This window comes from Rutidosis leptorrhynchoides, chromosome 4 (genome assembly GCF_046630445.1).
Source record: "Rutidosis leptorrhynchoides isolate AG116_Rl617_1_P2 chromosome 4, CSIRO_AGI_Rlap_v1, whole genome shotgun sequence".
Taxonomy (NCBI): domain Eukaryota; kingdom Viridiplantae; phylum Streptophyta; class Magnoliopsida; order Asterales; family Asteraceae; genus Rutidosis; species Rutidosis leptorrhynchoides.
Window position 1 is genome coordinate 146,881,989 of NC_092336.1, and position 14,240 is coordinate 146,896,228.

The following is a 14,240-nucleotide window of genomic DNA, read 5'->3' on the forward strand; positions in this document are numbered from 1 at the left end:
CGAACACACAAATCTATACACATAAATCGCATTCTTCTTGTCTGGAAACGATTTGCATTTCTAGTCTTATCCCAATTGAAATTTCGTGTAACCCGAGACAAGGAGGGTCGGAATATTCAATTAGGAAAGTGTTTCACGATTCTAGAAATATCCGGATTATCTGTTTACATACCCTGTTTCTAACAAGATAATCAATCATCAATTGTAATAATTATAATAAAGTACTACTGTAATTAGTTGATTGTGTTTTCTAACCTATGCCTTAAATTGAAACTATGTAACTATATATATTAATTTTAAAAGGTATGATAACTTACTTGCAATTCCAATGCCTTCTTAAGTTGTTCCACAACTTCTTTTGCTTTTGGTCGTTTTTCGCTATTCTTATTTAAGCACCGGTAGGCTATCATTTGAAATAACTCAATGCTTCAGGGTTGATCTCTTTTTTTATTTTCTCAAATACAATTTCATCATGTTCTCCTTTTCCTTTCTCAAATCTGTCTTTAATGAAAACTGATAGATGCACACGTTCCTGTCTTTTGCAATCGAACGTTGATCTTCCACATAAGATTTCAAATAAAACCACACCAACAATATATATCAGATTCTTTGGTTAAGAAACGTGATTTCATGTAAAGTGGATCCACATAGCCCTCTGTCCCACACGCATGATCAATGACGAAGTCGGTTTCATTATTTATTACACTTGTCAAGGAAAGTCCAAAATCACCAAGTTTTGCTTTCCAGTCACTGGATAGCAAAATTTTATCAGGTTTGATGTCTCTATGTATAACCGTTGCTAGTGTTTCGTCTCCCCCATGAAGGAAATCCAATGCAGTCGCAATATCAATGCATATGTTAAGTCGTTTCATCCAAGTAAGATGACTATCTTTCAAGTGCCCATCAAGACTTCCTCTTATTGCGTACTCATAGACAATGATTTTTGCATCTTTTTCATCACAATAGCCTACAAGACTAATGATATTATCATGCTTAAAGTTAAAACGAATTTGAAGCTCATTCCGAAATTGCTTCTCCCCTTGACCACCCTTTGTATCCAATCGTTTTGCAACAATTGTATTATCACTATGTGGAAGTTTTCCTTTATAAACTTTCCCAAACCCTCCTCCTCCAACAAAATTTTTATCATGGAAGTTTTCTGTGGCTAATTGTATGTTTTCAAGTGAAATCTTGAGGGCATCTTTGTTGTTTTCCTGTTAACCACGAGACCCCAAATTAAAAACTTATAAATACGAGTATAAATTACCATTATGATAAAATATATGATAAGTAAAAAATAATGTTCAGTTATTAAAACAATAACTTGCTTGAAACAATAAGGCTTTCTCAAGCTCCTCAATAATAACTTTTATTGTTGGACGTTTATCTTGAATTTCTACCAAACACGCTGTAACACCCTTTTTTTTTTCTTTTTTTCTTTTTTTATAATCACAGCGGAAGTCTTAATTCACATAAATACCCTTAGTTACTTTCAAACATAATTATCAAAAATCATTAGTTAGTTACTTAATTACAAACCACCGGTGTTACGTTAAACGACTAATTACATATTTATAAAAGTTAAGACATCAGAGTAGCTTGTAAAACATATCTTCAACCCGACTCCCGTCCCTACCAGCACTAAGATCCAAAATCTGCAAGGGAGGAGGTGAGGGGTTAGCACGAGGCTAAGTGAATGGAACTATCACAGGATCTAGCATACAGTACCAACTTGTACTCCTACAGCAACAACATACAACAACAAGCAACGTACAACAACTGGCAACTATACTCTAACTAGAGGATCGGCGGCTTGTACGGGCACACGACCACTAGCTGATCAGTCTAGCGTCTACCGATAGTCTCTACTACTGAATCCCCAGTATAGTCATCCACACGCAGGTGATGCGTCGTTCAGCACTATAGTCAACAAACAGTAGCCAACTAGACCAAACCACAACTAGGTTGACCTCTCTGAGCTGAACCTAACAGATCAAGGTTCCAACTACAACAACAATAACTTGTGCACATACAATCAGTCAACTACTACTACAGGCAACTAATACTACTAAAAGCATAGAAACTCTAACTGTGATCAACTGTACAACATAACTACTAAACATGGCAACTAACGACAATATAAACATAGTAGCACAACTTGCTACTCTATACTACACCAGGAGATAATCCCACTCACCGATTACCAGCAACAGAAGGCACTCAGAATTCTAATCGTACTGAGCCTTCTCTTCATCCTTATCACCTGAGAATAGACATAACACAGTCAGTAACCATGTCTTGATAACAACCCGACAACAAGACAACAACGCCAATACCAAAACTTAATCATTTTACAAATGGTCTGCCAACCATACGAGTAACACCAACACATGCACATTTGAGAACACTCAACCGTGCAGTTGACAACTCACTCGTACGTTTGGTCTATGACCAAACATCCTATAATGACTCACCTGATCCGTACAGTTCACTACATGAGTGACCAGTGACTCGTACGAGTCACATCTCAACCGTACGTATTATCACAATCAAAACATAAGTTCCCATCACCACTCACTCTCACGGTTCACTACACGGTTGACTACCTAAACCGTACGAGTGAAGGCTCACTCGTGCGAGTGATGAATAATAGTAGCAACAGCTATTTAGATGGGTTTCAACCCAATATGAACAACATCAAATATCAATTCATACACTAAATCAACACATAAAATCATGTAATCACTATATGATAAGTCTACATCATAACTTTAATCAATAACGACATTCAAATGCGTGCAAAACAAGACATACACGCTAAAATCCCTTTTTCTGATAAAACTAAAGTTTGATCTAGCTTCTTAAAAGCTTACCATTAAAAAGTACTCTTTAATATGATTCCAAAGATATTTGATTCATCAAAAACGGAGTTACGGTTTGAAAGTTATGCCCTTTTTAATTTTACCAAAAACTGACCACTGCTCAACCGCGTGGTTGAGCCCTCAAAAGTGTGCTCAACTGCGTGGTTGAGCTGTCAAAAGTGTGGGTGCTGATGAACAGCTACAGCTCGCTATTTTCGCATTTTTTGACCCCAAAACATGATTTTTGCTTAATCTGATCATGAAACCACTTCAAAAACATCATATAACAACTATAGAACATATATCTAACATCAATTAAGCATAACAAACACATAATCATAAGATTCAAGCATCAAAACCATACTTTTACTCAAGAACATAAAAACCCAATTCTTAAGAAATCAAACAATGATTCAATCTTACAAACATGGATTGGTGATCACTAAGAAGTAACAATTCAATCCTTAAAGCTTCTTGATTCAATTCCACACTTGAATTAGATTAGGGTTTGAGAGTGATAAATGTTAGGTACGGTCTCTTGTTTCTGAATTTAGGGAAAATGGACAAGAAGTGTCCAGATTACTCCTTAAGTGGGTATTAAAACTCATACCCCATAACACACGGGTATTTACCAGTTATCTAATATCTTTCGTACCTAGTTAGGAGGCCCTAACGGAGTCCAAATTAAACAAACGAACCTGTTCTGTGACCCTTGTCACAAACTGGTCTTACCCAAATAATCAAATAATTATAAACATATAATTATTAAAATTACTAATTACGCCATACCCAAGGGTACCATGATCATTTCAACTAGGCCCAAAATGCGGGTGTTACAAATCTACCATCCTTAAAAGAGATTCTGTCCTCGAAATCGGGTCAACTATTGTCAACAACCCCAAAATTGTTACTCAAACCGCCAAAACACACGGTTAACTTTATCGATCTTATCCCCGATACCGACATTATCCACCACAATTGCATAGGGAACGAGATTCTTGACATCAATACACTTTCGATACAAAATAATTTGTCACAATCTTCCTCGATCAACGTCCGTTAATCCACTTAAGCCCACAAATTACATGATCAAGTCAAATAATCAGAGTCATATTTATGTTTCTACAACATTTTGTATCATAAATTTCACGATTTTTCATCCAATTCAACTCTTTATACAGTCCACTTTTCCCAATTATCTCAAGCTTAGGCAATAGAATTAGTCATCATGCATAAAATCTATACCTATGTCCACGAAATTGTCTCTTAAGTCAACAGAACTTCACAGGTTATTCGTCTCATGTCCAATCACATCACAATCCAATATAGCACAGGTCACCTAATTTTCCTTCAGCTTCCCAGAAATTCCGTATGATTTATCACAATATACTTCTGTTGGCCAGACACAAGCATATTATCCTAAGTCATACCTTCATTCTGAGTTGCTCGAAACGAAAAAATTCTACTTGTCTCATTCAGTAACTTATGTCCAATCAATCTCCTCAATAAGCATCGGTAATTAATTTAACTACTTTATGACTAATCAATCACAACATCTGTCCAATTACAGTTACTCAAACATTGTCTATCAATCATCCAAATCTAATCTATCAACAAGATCACACATCCAACAAGCATAGGAAATATATGGTCAATATAGTTCACTACCTTCATAAGAATCATACTCAACGCATCTCTATCCAAGTCGCGGTTCTCAATTGATGTCGTGCGAGGTGTATACGAAATAGTTATATTTTATATTGCCAAATACTATTACAAATTACACAAGTTTTAATTATTTATTTACAAATGGGATATACCTAAACCTTGCTACAACACTATAGGCAGTGTACCTAATCGTAGAGTAGTATAGTTTTTAGTAAGTCCAGTTCGTTCCACATGGAGATGGCTTATTTCACACTATATTTTAAATGACTATATTTGTACAAAATATATATAATTATATATAATAATATATAAAAGGGGGTTTACCGTTTAATGACTAGTTTGTCGATTTTAAAACTTAAGCGTAAATATAAATGACAATAATTAAAATGCGTAAAATAAATAACAATATAATAATTATGCTTATTTAAACTTCCGTAACCATGATGTTTGACGTTTTGATTATTTATTACCCTGGGTTAATTGTCCTTTGTCCTGGATGTATTTGAAACCTATCTGGTTTTTGTCCAAAATAGTTCATTGGTCATAATTATAAATTGCTCGGCAAATTTAACCTTATACCCGAAGTCAAATATTCCAACTAACTGGGGATTCGAACTGTAACAAGGTCTTAATACTTTGTTTAATGAATACACCAGGTTATCGACTGTGTGTAATCCAAGGTTTTAATACTTTGTTAACAATTACACCAATTACCCTTGAATGTAATCCACCCCTGTTTTAATGAGTCCATTGACTATTAATCCATCCCCGTGTCCCGTCAAATGAACAATAATTCGTACTTATAAATATCCCGCCCATCGTGTCTGATTAAGCGTATGTGGTTATATATAGATACATCAAATCATAACCTTTATATTAAATTAACGAGGTATCGTTAATTAAATATAAAGCCCATTAATAGCCCATAGTCTAATTTCCACAAGTGTCGTTCTTTTGTTCAAACCCCAATTATGGTACAAAGCCCAATAATTCCATCTTTAATATTTAGCCCAACATCATGATTACTTCGGCTCAAATAAGCATAATAATAACTTAGTTACGAGACATTAATTTAAAAAGGAGAACATAACTTACATTGATTATTTATCGCGTAGTGTTACACGGACAGAGTTCTGGCTTTAAAACCCGTAAATAACCGTTACATTACCCAAACTACCTAATATAAAACTAACCTATACTATATATATAATATATATATTTATTATTATTACAGAGGAAAGATATATGAATTGGTGTATCAAACTCAGCAGAAGCTCGTGCCTTTTATAGGCATTTCTGATTTTGGCTGCTCCGCTATCGCTTAGCAGATGTGCCTTCCAGCTCCGAGATCGCGAAGGCACGTCCTCCAGCTCACCAACTTTTGGCCATTTGCTTGTCGACATTTTTATTATATAATATAATATATATAATTTTTTATAATTATTTATATATTATATTATATTCTTGTGCATAGTTGACTTGAAATTTTAGGACCGTTGAGTCGTACGTTGATACTCGGTTCATGTCTCGATTCCGGATTTTCGAACGCCTTTTCGTACGATTTAATATCTTGTACTTTGCGTTTCACAACTTGTACTCTTGTCATTTTTAGACGTTTCTCATCAATAAATTGAACCACTTGGATTGTATCTTGTACATTTGAGCTTTTCGGTCATTTGCGTCTTCAAATCTTCGTTTTCGCCTTTTGTCTTCGCACTTATTTATTTAAACGAATATTACTTGAAAATGGAACAATTACAATTGAAAATTTTACATATTGGAAGGATATTGCGCCTAAATATATGTTCATTTGGAGCACTATCAAATATTCCCACACTTGAACGTTGCTTGTCCTCAAGCAATACATAACTTGAAATTAAATCACACGAATCACTTCTTTATTCTTCACACTTTATACATCAGTGATTTTGATACGGCGGTATAGACAATGATAGTAACAGTGTGGTTTACAGTCCTACATGACTATGAAAATTTAGATTCTTTAAGGAAATTGGATCTGTATGAAAACATTTGATCTTTTGAAAATTTCATTCTAGCTTTTGCCCTAGATAAGTTTTCCGGAATTACCCTTCACCGGTGTTGCAAAATATTTTTGTGGATTTTGTGGGTTTCAGATTTGAAAATTTTAGCTCAACACTTGTGGTTTTGTGTTACCCACTTGCTAACCTTGTATTAGGAAAGCAACACGTCCAGTTTACTTGTCCCGTATATTACCTTTCGACAAACTACCGTCTGGTTGTAAAGGAAAGCGATGAACAAGCAACTGTTAAGGCAATGTCTAATGACATGCATTTGTTCATGGTCTAAAACGTGTCGGATGCTATTACTATCCTTTGTAGGAGCAATAGTAAAGATCATCCTATAATTTTTTGGTCTGGCACAAGGTCCTGTCTCCGACCATGCTATGCAACCACCGTTCTTACGGTTGACACCCGATTTGGTTCAGGTGACCTAATGAATTCCAGGTGAATTCCTAGGATTTTACGTTCAATGGTAATGAACGCATTGAAAATGGGTTTTCAGAAAACAAATCGGTTTTATTTTTGATCAAAATATTTTCTCGTTCAAGCTCGAGTTTAGATATCATCGAATTCCATGAGTTTGTAATTCTCAATCTTTAAGGTCAATCTCAAGGATTGAGTAATATCAGGCTTACAAGCTGATTTTTAATCTTTAAGGAGATTATCCTTTCTGGGGGTGTGATTCATTAGTCTTATCAAGCTAATTTGCACGGCGCCCTCCCCATTTTACGAGACAGATCCTCTCATGGATAGGATAAGTCTGACCACATGGCGACCCTATTTGATGCTGAGGTCCGTGGATTTCCAGCTGATTTTCTAGAAAACTTTTCAAGGTTTTTCGTAGACTCTACAACTGGTCTGGATGACAACTTCCTGACCTAAATCAAGAAGCGCATTTCTTTTTCGGAAGACTTTACTTCCTTTTAATGATGGAATTGATTCATCGTGTAGATCCATCTTTTCTTTTATATTTATTATAATATTACGGGTAAAATATTTAATTTAGTCCAAAACAAAAGCACCTGCAATAAACTTTACAGAAACATGTGATGGATATTTTTAATTGAATAACTTGGTACATTCTCTCCACACTTGACTTTTATTTATTTATTTATTTCTTTGCCTTTTTATTTTCTTCTATTCAATTTTAAATGAATTCTAACATTTTGGGTTGTTTCTCAATTTATGTCCTTTAAGAGGTAACACTAATTTAGGTGTTAACACCTAGTTTTATCGTTCATAAATATGTATAAACATGATTTTGAATTCATTTAGTTGAAAATTTTTCAAATTTTCACAAAATTTGGCAAATAAACCAAGTGTAAACCCGAGAGAATTTATAACCCTTTCCCACACTTGAGATCATGTAATGCCCTCATTTGCATGAAATCAGACTATAATTATAAATTCATGAGGGTGATTAGTGTAGAAAAGTGATTAAAAATACCCAGTTTATAATTATAAAGATCGTTGAATGATAGATGGCGCGCCTCACCGTTCATTCCTTCTTGTTTTATCACACATGTTTTTCTTCAAAAATGGTTGCTTTTCTGAACTGTTTGCTAATTTTTGAAAATGCGTCTTTTACCCTAATCGTGCATTTTTATTAACGAGTTATGCATTAACCCGAACCCCTAATTTAACGTTAAGTGGGGTTAGACTTCCCCACACTTAGCTGACGACATGTGAAGTCGGTAGAATAAGTTCCACGAATTAGAATAGTGAGCCAGTTATTTACATCTCGGGTGGTATATAATATATCAATGGGTTTAAAGTTTAGACTCACCCGATCGTCACTACTTAATTCTTTTTTAAGTGTAGCTTTTAGTAAATGGATATGTCTCTTTTCTGGTTCTTGGTCAAATGGATCGATATACACCGACATACATACTATAGGGTGGAAAATTCCTAACATTTCCTTCCGTTTATTCTCGGAATCAAAGTTTTCACCTCTATTACCCAATTGGGTGAAATCCGAGGTGTCAATATCTATTACAGCTCGTAGTTCATCTTCGGTTGATGACTCGTCTATTGAGAATATTGGGTTGGAAGGTTGTGGAATGGTGAATTTCGGGATCGAAGCAAATTCTTCTTCTTTAACGGTACTTATCGGTCCTACTACTTTGGTCTCGGGGGTAAAATTTTTAACGTTATCGTTTTCCCAAGAGTACCAATTTGTTACCCTTACTTCTTCTTCATCCATTGATGGATCGATGATTTCGTCGGTAGAGGCTAATGTGTCGATATGTTGTGAAATTGGTAAAGCTGAATAAAAAGTATCATCGGGATAATTGGTGATTTCGGAGCTCTCGAATTCATCAAAATTCGATGATATGAGATTTTCTTACACAATACTCCTCAGATCAACAGGTGTGTAGTCTGATAGAGTTTCAGCTTGCCTATTTACAAACTCTCTCATTTGTTCATTTTGAGCATCAAGTTCTTCGAGTTTGATTTTCATATAATCTAAAGAATTTTCAGACACATAATTTTCCTCGTTTTCTGGTTGTTGAGTTTGGATATATTCTTGGGAATAATCCCAATTTGAATTGTATTCTTCATAATCATTCCATTCAGGTTGCATGGGTGCATAATTTTCCATAGGAACGTAATAATAACATTCCCATGTCGAGTGATAATCTCCACAGATTTCACAACCAGTTATTGTTTCGTCATTCGTGATCCAAGATTGACCGAACGAATTGTCATCAACACCCGTTTGAGAGTATTGATTTCGTATGTCATAGAGAGTTTCCAAAATATTCTCGAGATTTTCCATAATGCGCTTATTACCAAATTTTAGCTACAATGTGGTGCATTTACTAATTATCCTATTAGTTAAAAAACTAAAAATTATAAAAGTTATCAAATTAATAGACTTTTCTGATTTTGCCCACGTTTCGAATAGCCAATAGATGCAGCAGGTAGCCAGGACCCTTTAAATCGGAAGCCCACAACTCGCCACTAACAAATCCAACTATTACTACGAACCATAAAATTTAGATGTCTATCAATTTAACAGCTTAAAATAATTTTTCGTTTGGAATTTTAGAGAAGAAATAGAAAATCTATGTCCTAAAAACTAGCGTGTCGAGAAATAAGAAAGAAAAAGATTACGCGTCGAAAAACGTCGAAAAATAAAAATAAGAAAGTAGCGCGTCGAAACTTAAAAGTCTAAAAATTAAATCTAAAAAGTTGCGCCTAAAGGTATTAAAGCTTAAAAGAATTCTATATCCAAAACGGCAATAACTTAATTAGGCACTAAAATCTAAAAACTGCGTCGCAAAATTCTAAAGCGCCTAAATCTTAATCTAAAGAAAAAACACTTAAGGGATTTTACGGCAAAGCCTAAAAATCTAGAAATATAAAATAACTACGGCAAAAACTAAGTTTAAAACTAATTACGAACGATAATTATAAATTACGTACTAAATAATAAAAAGATACAAATAATAAAACTTGAAGTTATAAAAATACAATTTTTTTATAAAATATTATTTTTATATTATTTATATAAAAGTATTAATATAAATATGTAAATAATAATAACTAAAACTTAAAATACAAATTATATTAAAAATATGTAATAATTAAACCCTAATAATAATAATAATAATAATAATAATAATAATAATAATAATAATAATAATAATAATAATAATAATAATAATAATAATAATAATAATAATAAACCCTAATCCCGTAATAAATGCTTGTGGTTTGACCTGTCAGAGAGCCCTACGCGATCTCGTAGAATTTTTCTTTGTAGCTCCGCGATCTCGGAGTATGCAGGTTCAATTTAAACTCGTTTTTTTTTAAATTTTATATTGTTTTTCTAAATATATATATATAAATATATTTATACAAAAATGAATTAAAAATATAGCGTTTCGCCGACTCCCCGGCAGCGGCGCCAAAAACTTGATGTCGTGCGAGGTGTATACGAAATAGTTATATTTTTTATTGCGAAATACTATTACAAATTACACAAGTTTTAATTATTTATTTACAAATGGGATATACCTAAACATTGCTACAACACTATAGGCAGTGTACCTAATCGTAGAGTAGTATAGTTTTTAGTAAGTCCGGTTCGTTCCACAGGGAGATGGCTTATTTCACACTATATTTTAAATGACTATATTTGTACAAAATATATATAATTATATATAATAATATATAAAAGGGGGTTTACCGTTTAATGACTGGTTTGTCGATTTTAAAACTTAAGCGTAAATATAAATGACAATAATTAAAGTGTGTAAAATAAATAACAATATAATAATTATGCTTATTTAAACTTCCGTAACCATGATGTTTGACGTTTTGATTATTTATTACCCTGGGTTAATTGTCCTTTGTCCTGGATGTATTTGAAACCTATCTGGTTTTTGTCCAAAATAGTTCATTGGTCATAATTATAAATTGCTCGGCAAATTTAACCTTATACCCGAAGTCAAATATTCCAACTAACTGGGGATTCGAACTGTAACAATGTCTTAATACTTTGTTTAATGAATACACCAGGTTATCGACTGTGTGTAATCCAAGGTTTTAATACTTTGTTAACAATTACACTAATTACCCTTGAATGTAATCCACCCCTGTTTTAATGAGTCCATTAACTATTAATCCATCCCCGTGTCCCGTCAAATGAACAATAATTCGTACTTATAAATATCCCGCCCATCGTGTCCGATTAAGCGTATGTGGTTATATATAGATACATCAAATCATAACCTTTATATTAAATTAACGAGGTATCGTTAATTAAATATAAAGCCCATTAATAGCCCATAGTCTAATTTCCACAAGTGTCGTTCTTTTGTTCAAACCCCAATTATGGTACAAAGCCCAATAATCCCATCTTTAATATTTAGCCCAACATCATGATTACTTCGGCTCAAATAAGCATAATAATAACTTAGTTACGAGACATTAATTTAAAAAGGAGAACATAACTTACATTGATTATTTATCGCGTAGTGTTACACGGACAGAGTTCCGGCTTTAAAACCCGTAAATAACCGTTACATTACCCAAACTAACTAATATAAAACTAACCTATACTATATATATAATATATATATTTATTATTATTACAGAGGAAAGATATATGAATTGGTGTATCAAACTCGGCAGAAGCTCGTGCCTTTTATAGGCATTTCTGATTTTGGCTGCTCCGCTATCGCTTAGCAGATGTGCCTTCCAGCTCTGAGATCGCGAAGGCACATCCTCCTGCTCACCAACTTTTGGCCATTTGCTTGTCGATGTTTTTATTATATAATATAACATATATATAATTTTATATAATTATTTATATATTATATTATATTCTTGTGCATAGTTGACTTGAAATTTTAGGACCGTTGAGTCGTACGTTGATACTCGGTTCATTTCTCGGTTCCGGATTTTCGAACGCCTTTTCGTACGATTTAATATCTTGTACTTTGCGTTTCACAACTTGTACTCTTGTCATTTTTAGACGTTTCTCATCAATAAATTGAACCACTTGGATTGTATCTTGTACATTTGAGCTTTTTGGTCATTTGCGTCTTCAAATCTTCATTTTCGCCTTTTGTCTTCGCACTTCTTTATTTAAACGAATATTACTTGAAAATGGAACAATTGCAACTGAAAAATTTACATATTGGAAGGATATTGCGCCTAAATATATGTTCATTTGGAGCACTATCATCAATCTCGAAAAGTCAACCTAAAGATCACCCTTACTCCACACAAGGGTCGCAACCAAAACATAAGCAATAAAATAAATCTTACACTACAATCAAAATCTACCAATCTACACACAAATATATATATATATATACACAATCATATATATATACAACTAAACAATACAAGGATTTTGAAACAAACCTGTATTCACGTCATATTCAACATCTGCATCTGCAACCATCTGATACGCTCTTGCTGTTGCCGTAGGTGGATTCTTTCTTTTCTGCCCTACTGGAGAACCAGAAGATCCACCTACCGATCCCGACTACGCTCCTGGCCCCGCCCCAGAACATGATCCTCTTACATACGGACACTGAGCTGACCTATGCCCCACTTGATGACATTTCCGACATACATCCTCTTAAAATGAACACATCCTAATCTCGTTCACCACAATTTCACATCTTAAACACCTTTTGGTCAAATCTGAACAAGGACCACTATGAGATGACCTGTAACTATAACACCAAGTATTCTGACTTGATGCTGACCCACTCTGTTCTGACCCACTTTTCTGTTTCAACTTAACACACTTCTTTGACCTAGAGTCTGACTGAATCATCACTTGATCTTGTTGTGGCATCACATAACCTTCCATTCTGTTTCTTGCGGCTCTGACATCATCTTCCACCATCTTGGCCATAACGAATGCTTGTGATAACATCGTCGCCATCCTAACCATTGTTCTGCACTCTGGTAAAATTACATTAACAAAATGCTGAATTCTGGACTGTTCATCTGGAACCCACTGTTGAACAAACCTTAATTTATCCATATATTGCTCAATCACCTCATCTATCGTCATCTGAGGTGTCATTTTCATGGCCAGAATTTCCGTTTTAATTCGATTGAGGTCATAAGATGAACAATATTGCTCACAAACTTTACTATAAAATTGTTCCCAAGTAATCATGTTCACTGGCTCTTTTGGTATACTAGAAATAACTGTATCCCACCAAACCATTGCCCTATTCTTCAGCATACGACTAGCATAAATAACCTGTAATTCCAGTTCGCACTGACAGGCCTTAAAAACTCTTTCTATCTCTCTTAACTAGTTAAGAGTCACTGTTGGGTTAGAACTTCCTGTTGGTCCCTTGATAACAACAGGAGTATTGTAGAGGGGGGGGGGGGTGAATATAATTTCTTTTAAAATAACTTAACAGTTAAACACGATTAGTATTCAAGCATGCAAATAAATAGAGTCACAGGTAATTTTCAACAGTTATTCTTTATTGATTGAATCACAAAAAATCACAACTATCCTTGGCGGAATGATAGTTGGTTGATACAGATTACCTAGATTATAACTAAGAGGTAAACTAAAAGCTATTACACGTTTTGACTCTATAAAAATAAACCCACACCACTAGTTGTTACAATAGTGGATACAACAATTTATAGTTGTCCTATTAACCGTGTAATGGTTCTATTGTCCACTGGTACATAGGATGTCTGTACTTGTGGGGACAACTACATCAGAGAGCATGCTCTCCTCTTTCCTCTTTGGTAGCTATTTGCAGGAACACCCCAATTCGGTTTGGCACCACTATTTGTTTAAACAAATAGAATGTTGTGTTCCCTAGGTATTGACAAAGTATAACCCATGTCTGCACATGCGTTATACTTCTGCATTCCCACGTGGTCTTGTAAGGTCACTTGTCAGCCACCGACGCATGTCCTTTTCTGTTCAAATTTGTCTTTGACTTCTGTTGAATAGTACCATTGATGTAGACCACTCGGGAAACTACTATGCTTATAATGGAGCATAACTGTCTTGTGTAGTAAGCTGTATTCCAGCTGTGCTGGTTCTTCATTAATGAGTCACTTCATATTCTTGATTTGCTGAGTACACATCCTGTGCTGATTGAAGAACACTGTCTACCTTGTGCTGGCAGACTGAGCAGCAAACTAAACACTCGACACAGCA

At 34.4% G+C, this 14,240-nt stretch overlaps 1 protein-coding gene across 1 annotated transcript; it reads right to left on the reverse strand.

Annotated features, from left to right (window-relative positions):
* Positions 1–572: 572 nt before the first annotated feature.
* Positions 573–12,992, reverse strand: LOC139841108 (probable serine/threonine-protein kinase PBL25). The gene is made up of 2 exons (XM_071831341.1): positions 12,876–12,992; positions 573–1,214 (listed from the first exon to the last, which is right to left on the reverse strand). Exons 1-2 carry the CDS (start codon positions 12,990–12,992, stop codon positions 573–575), a joined length of 759 nt encoding a protein of 252 aa, XP_071687442.1.
* Between the last annotated feature and the right edge of the window lie 1,248 nt (positions 12,993–14,240).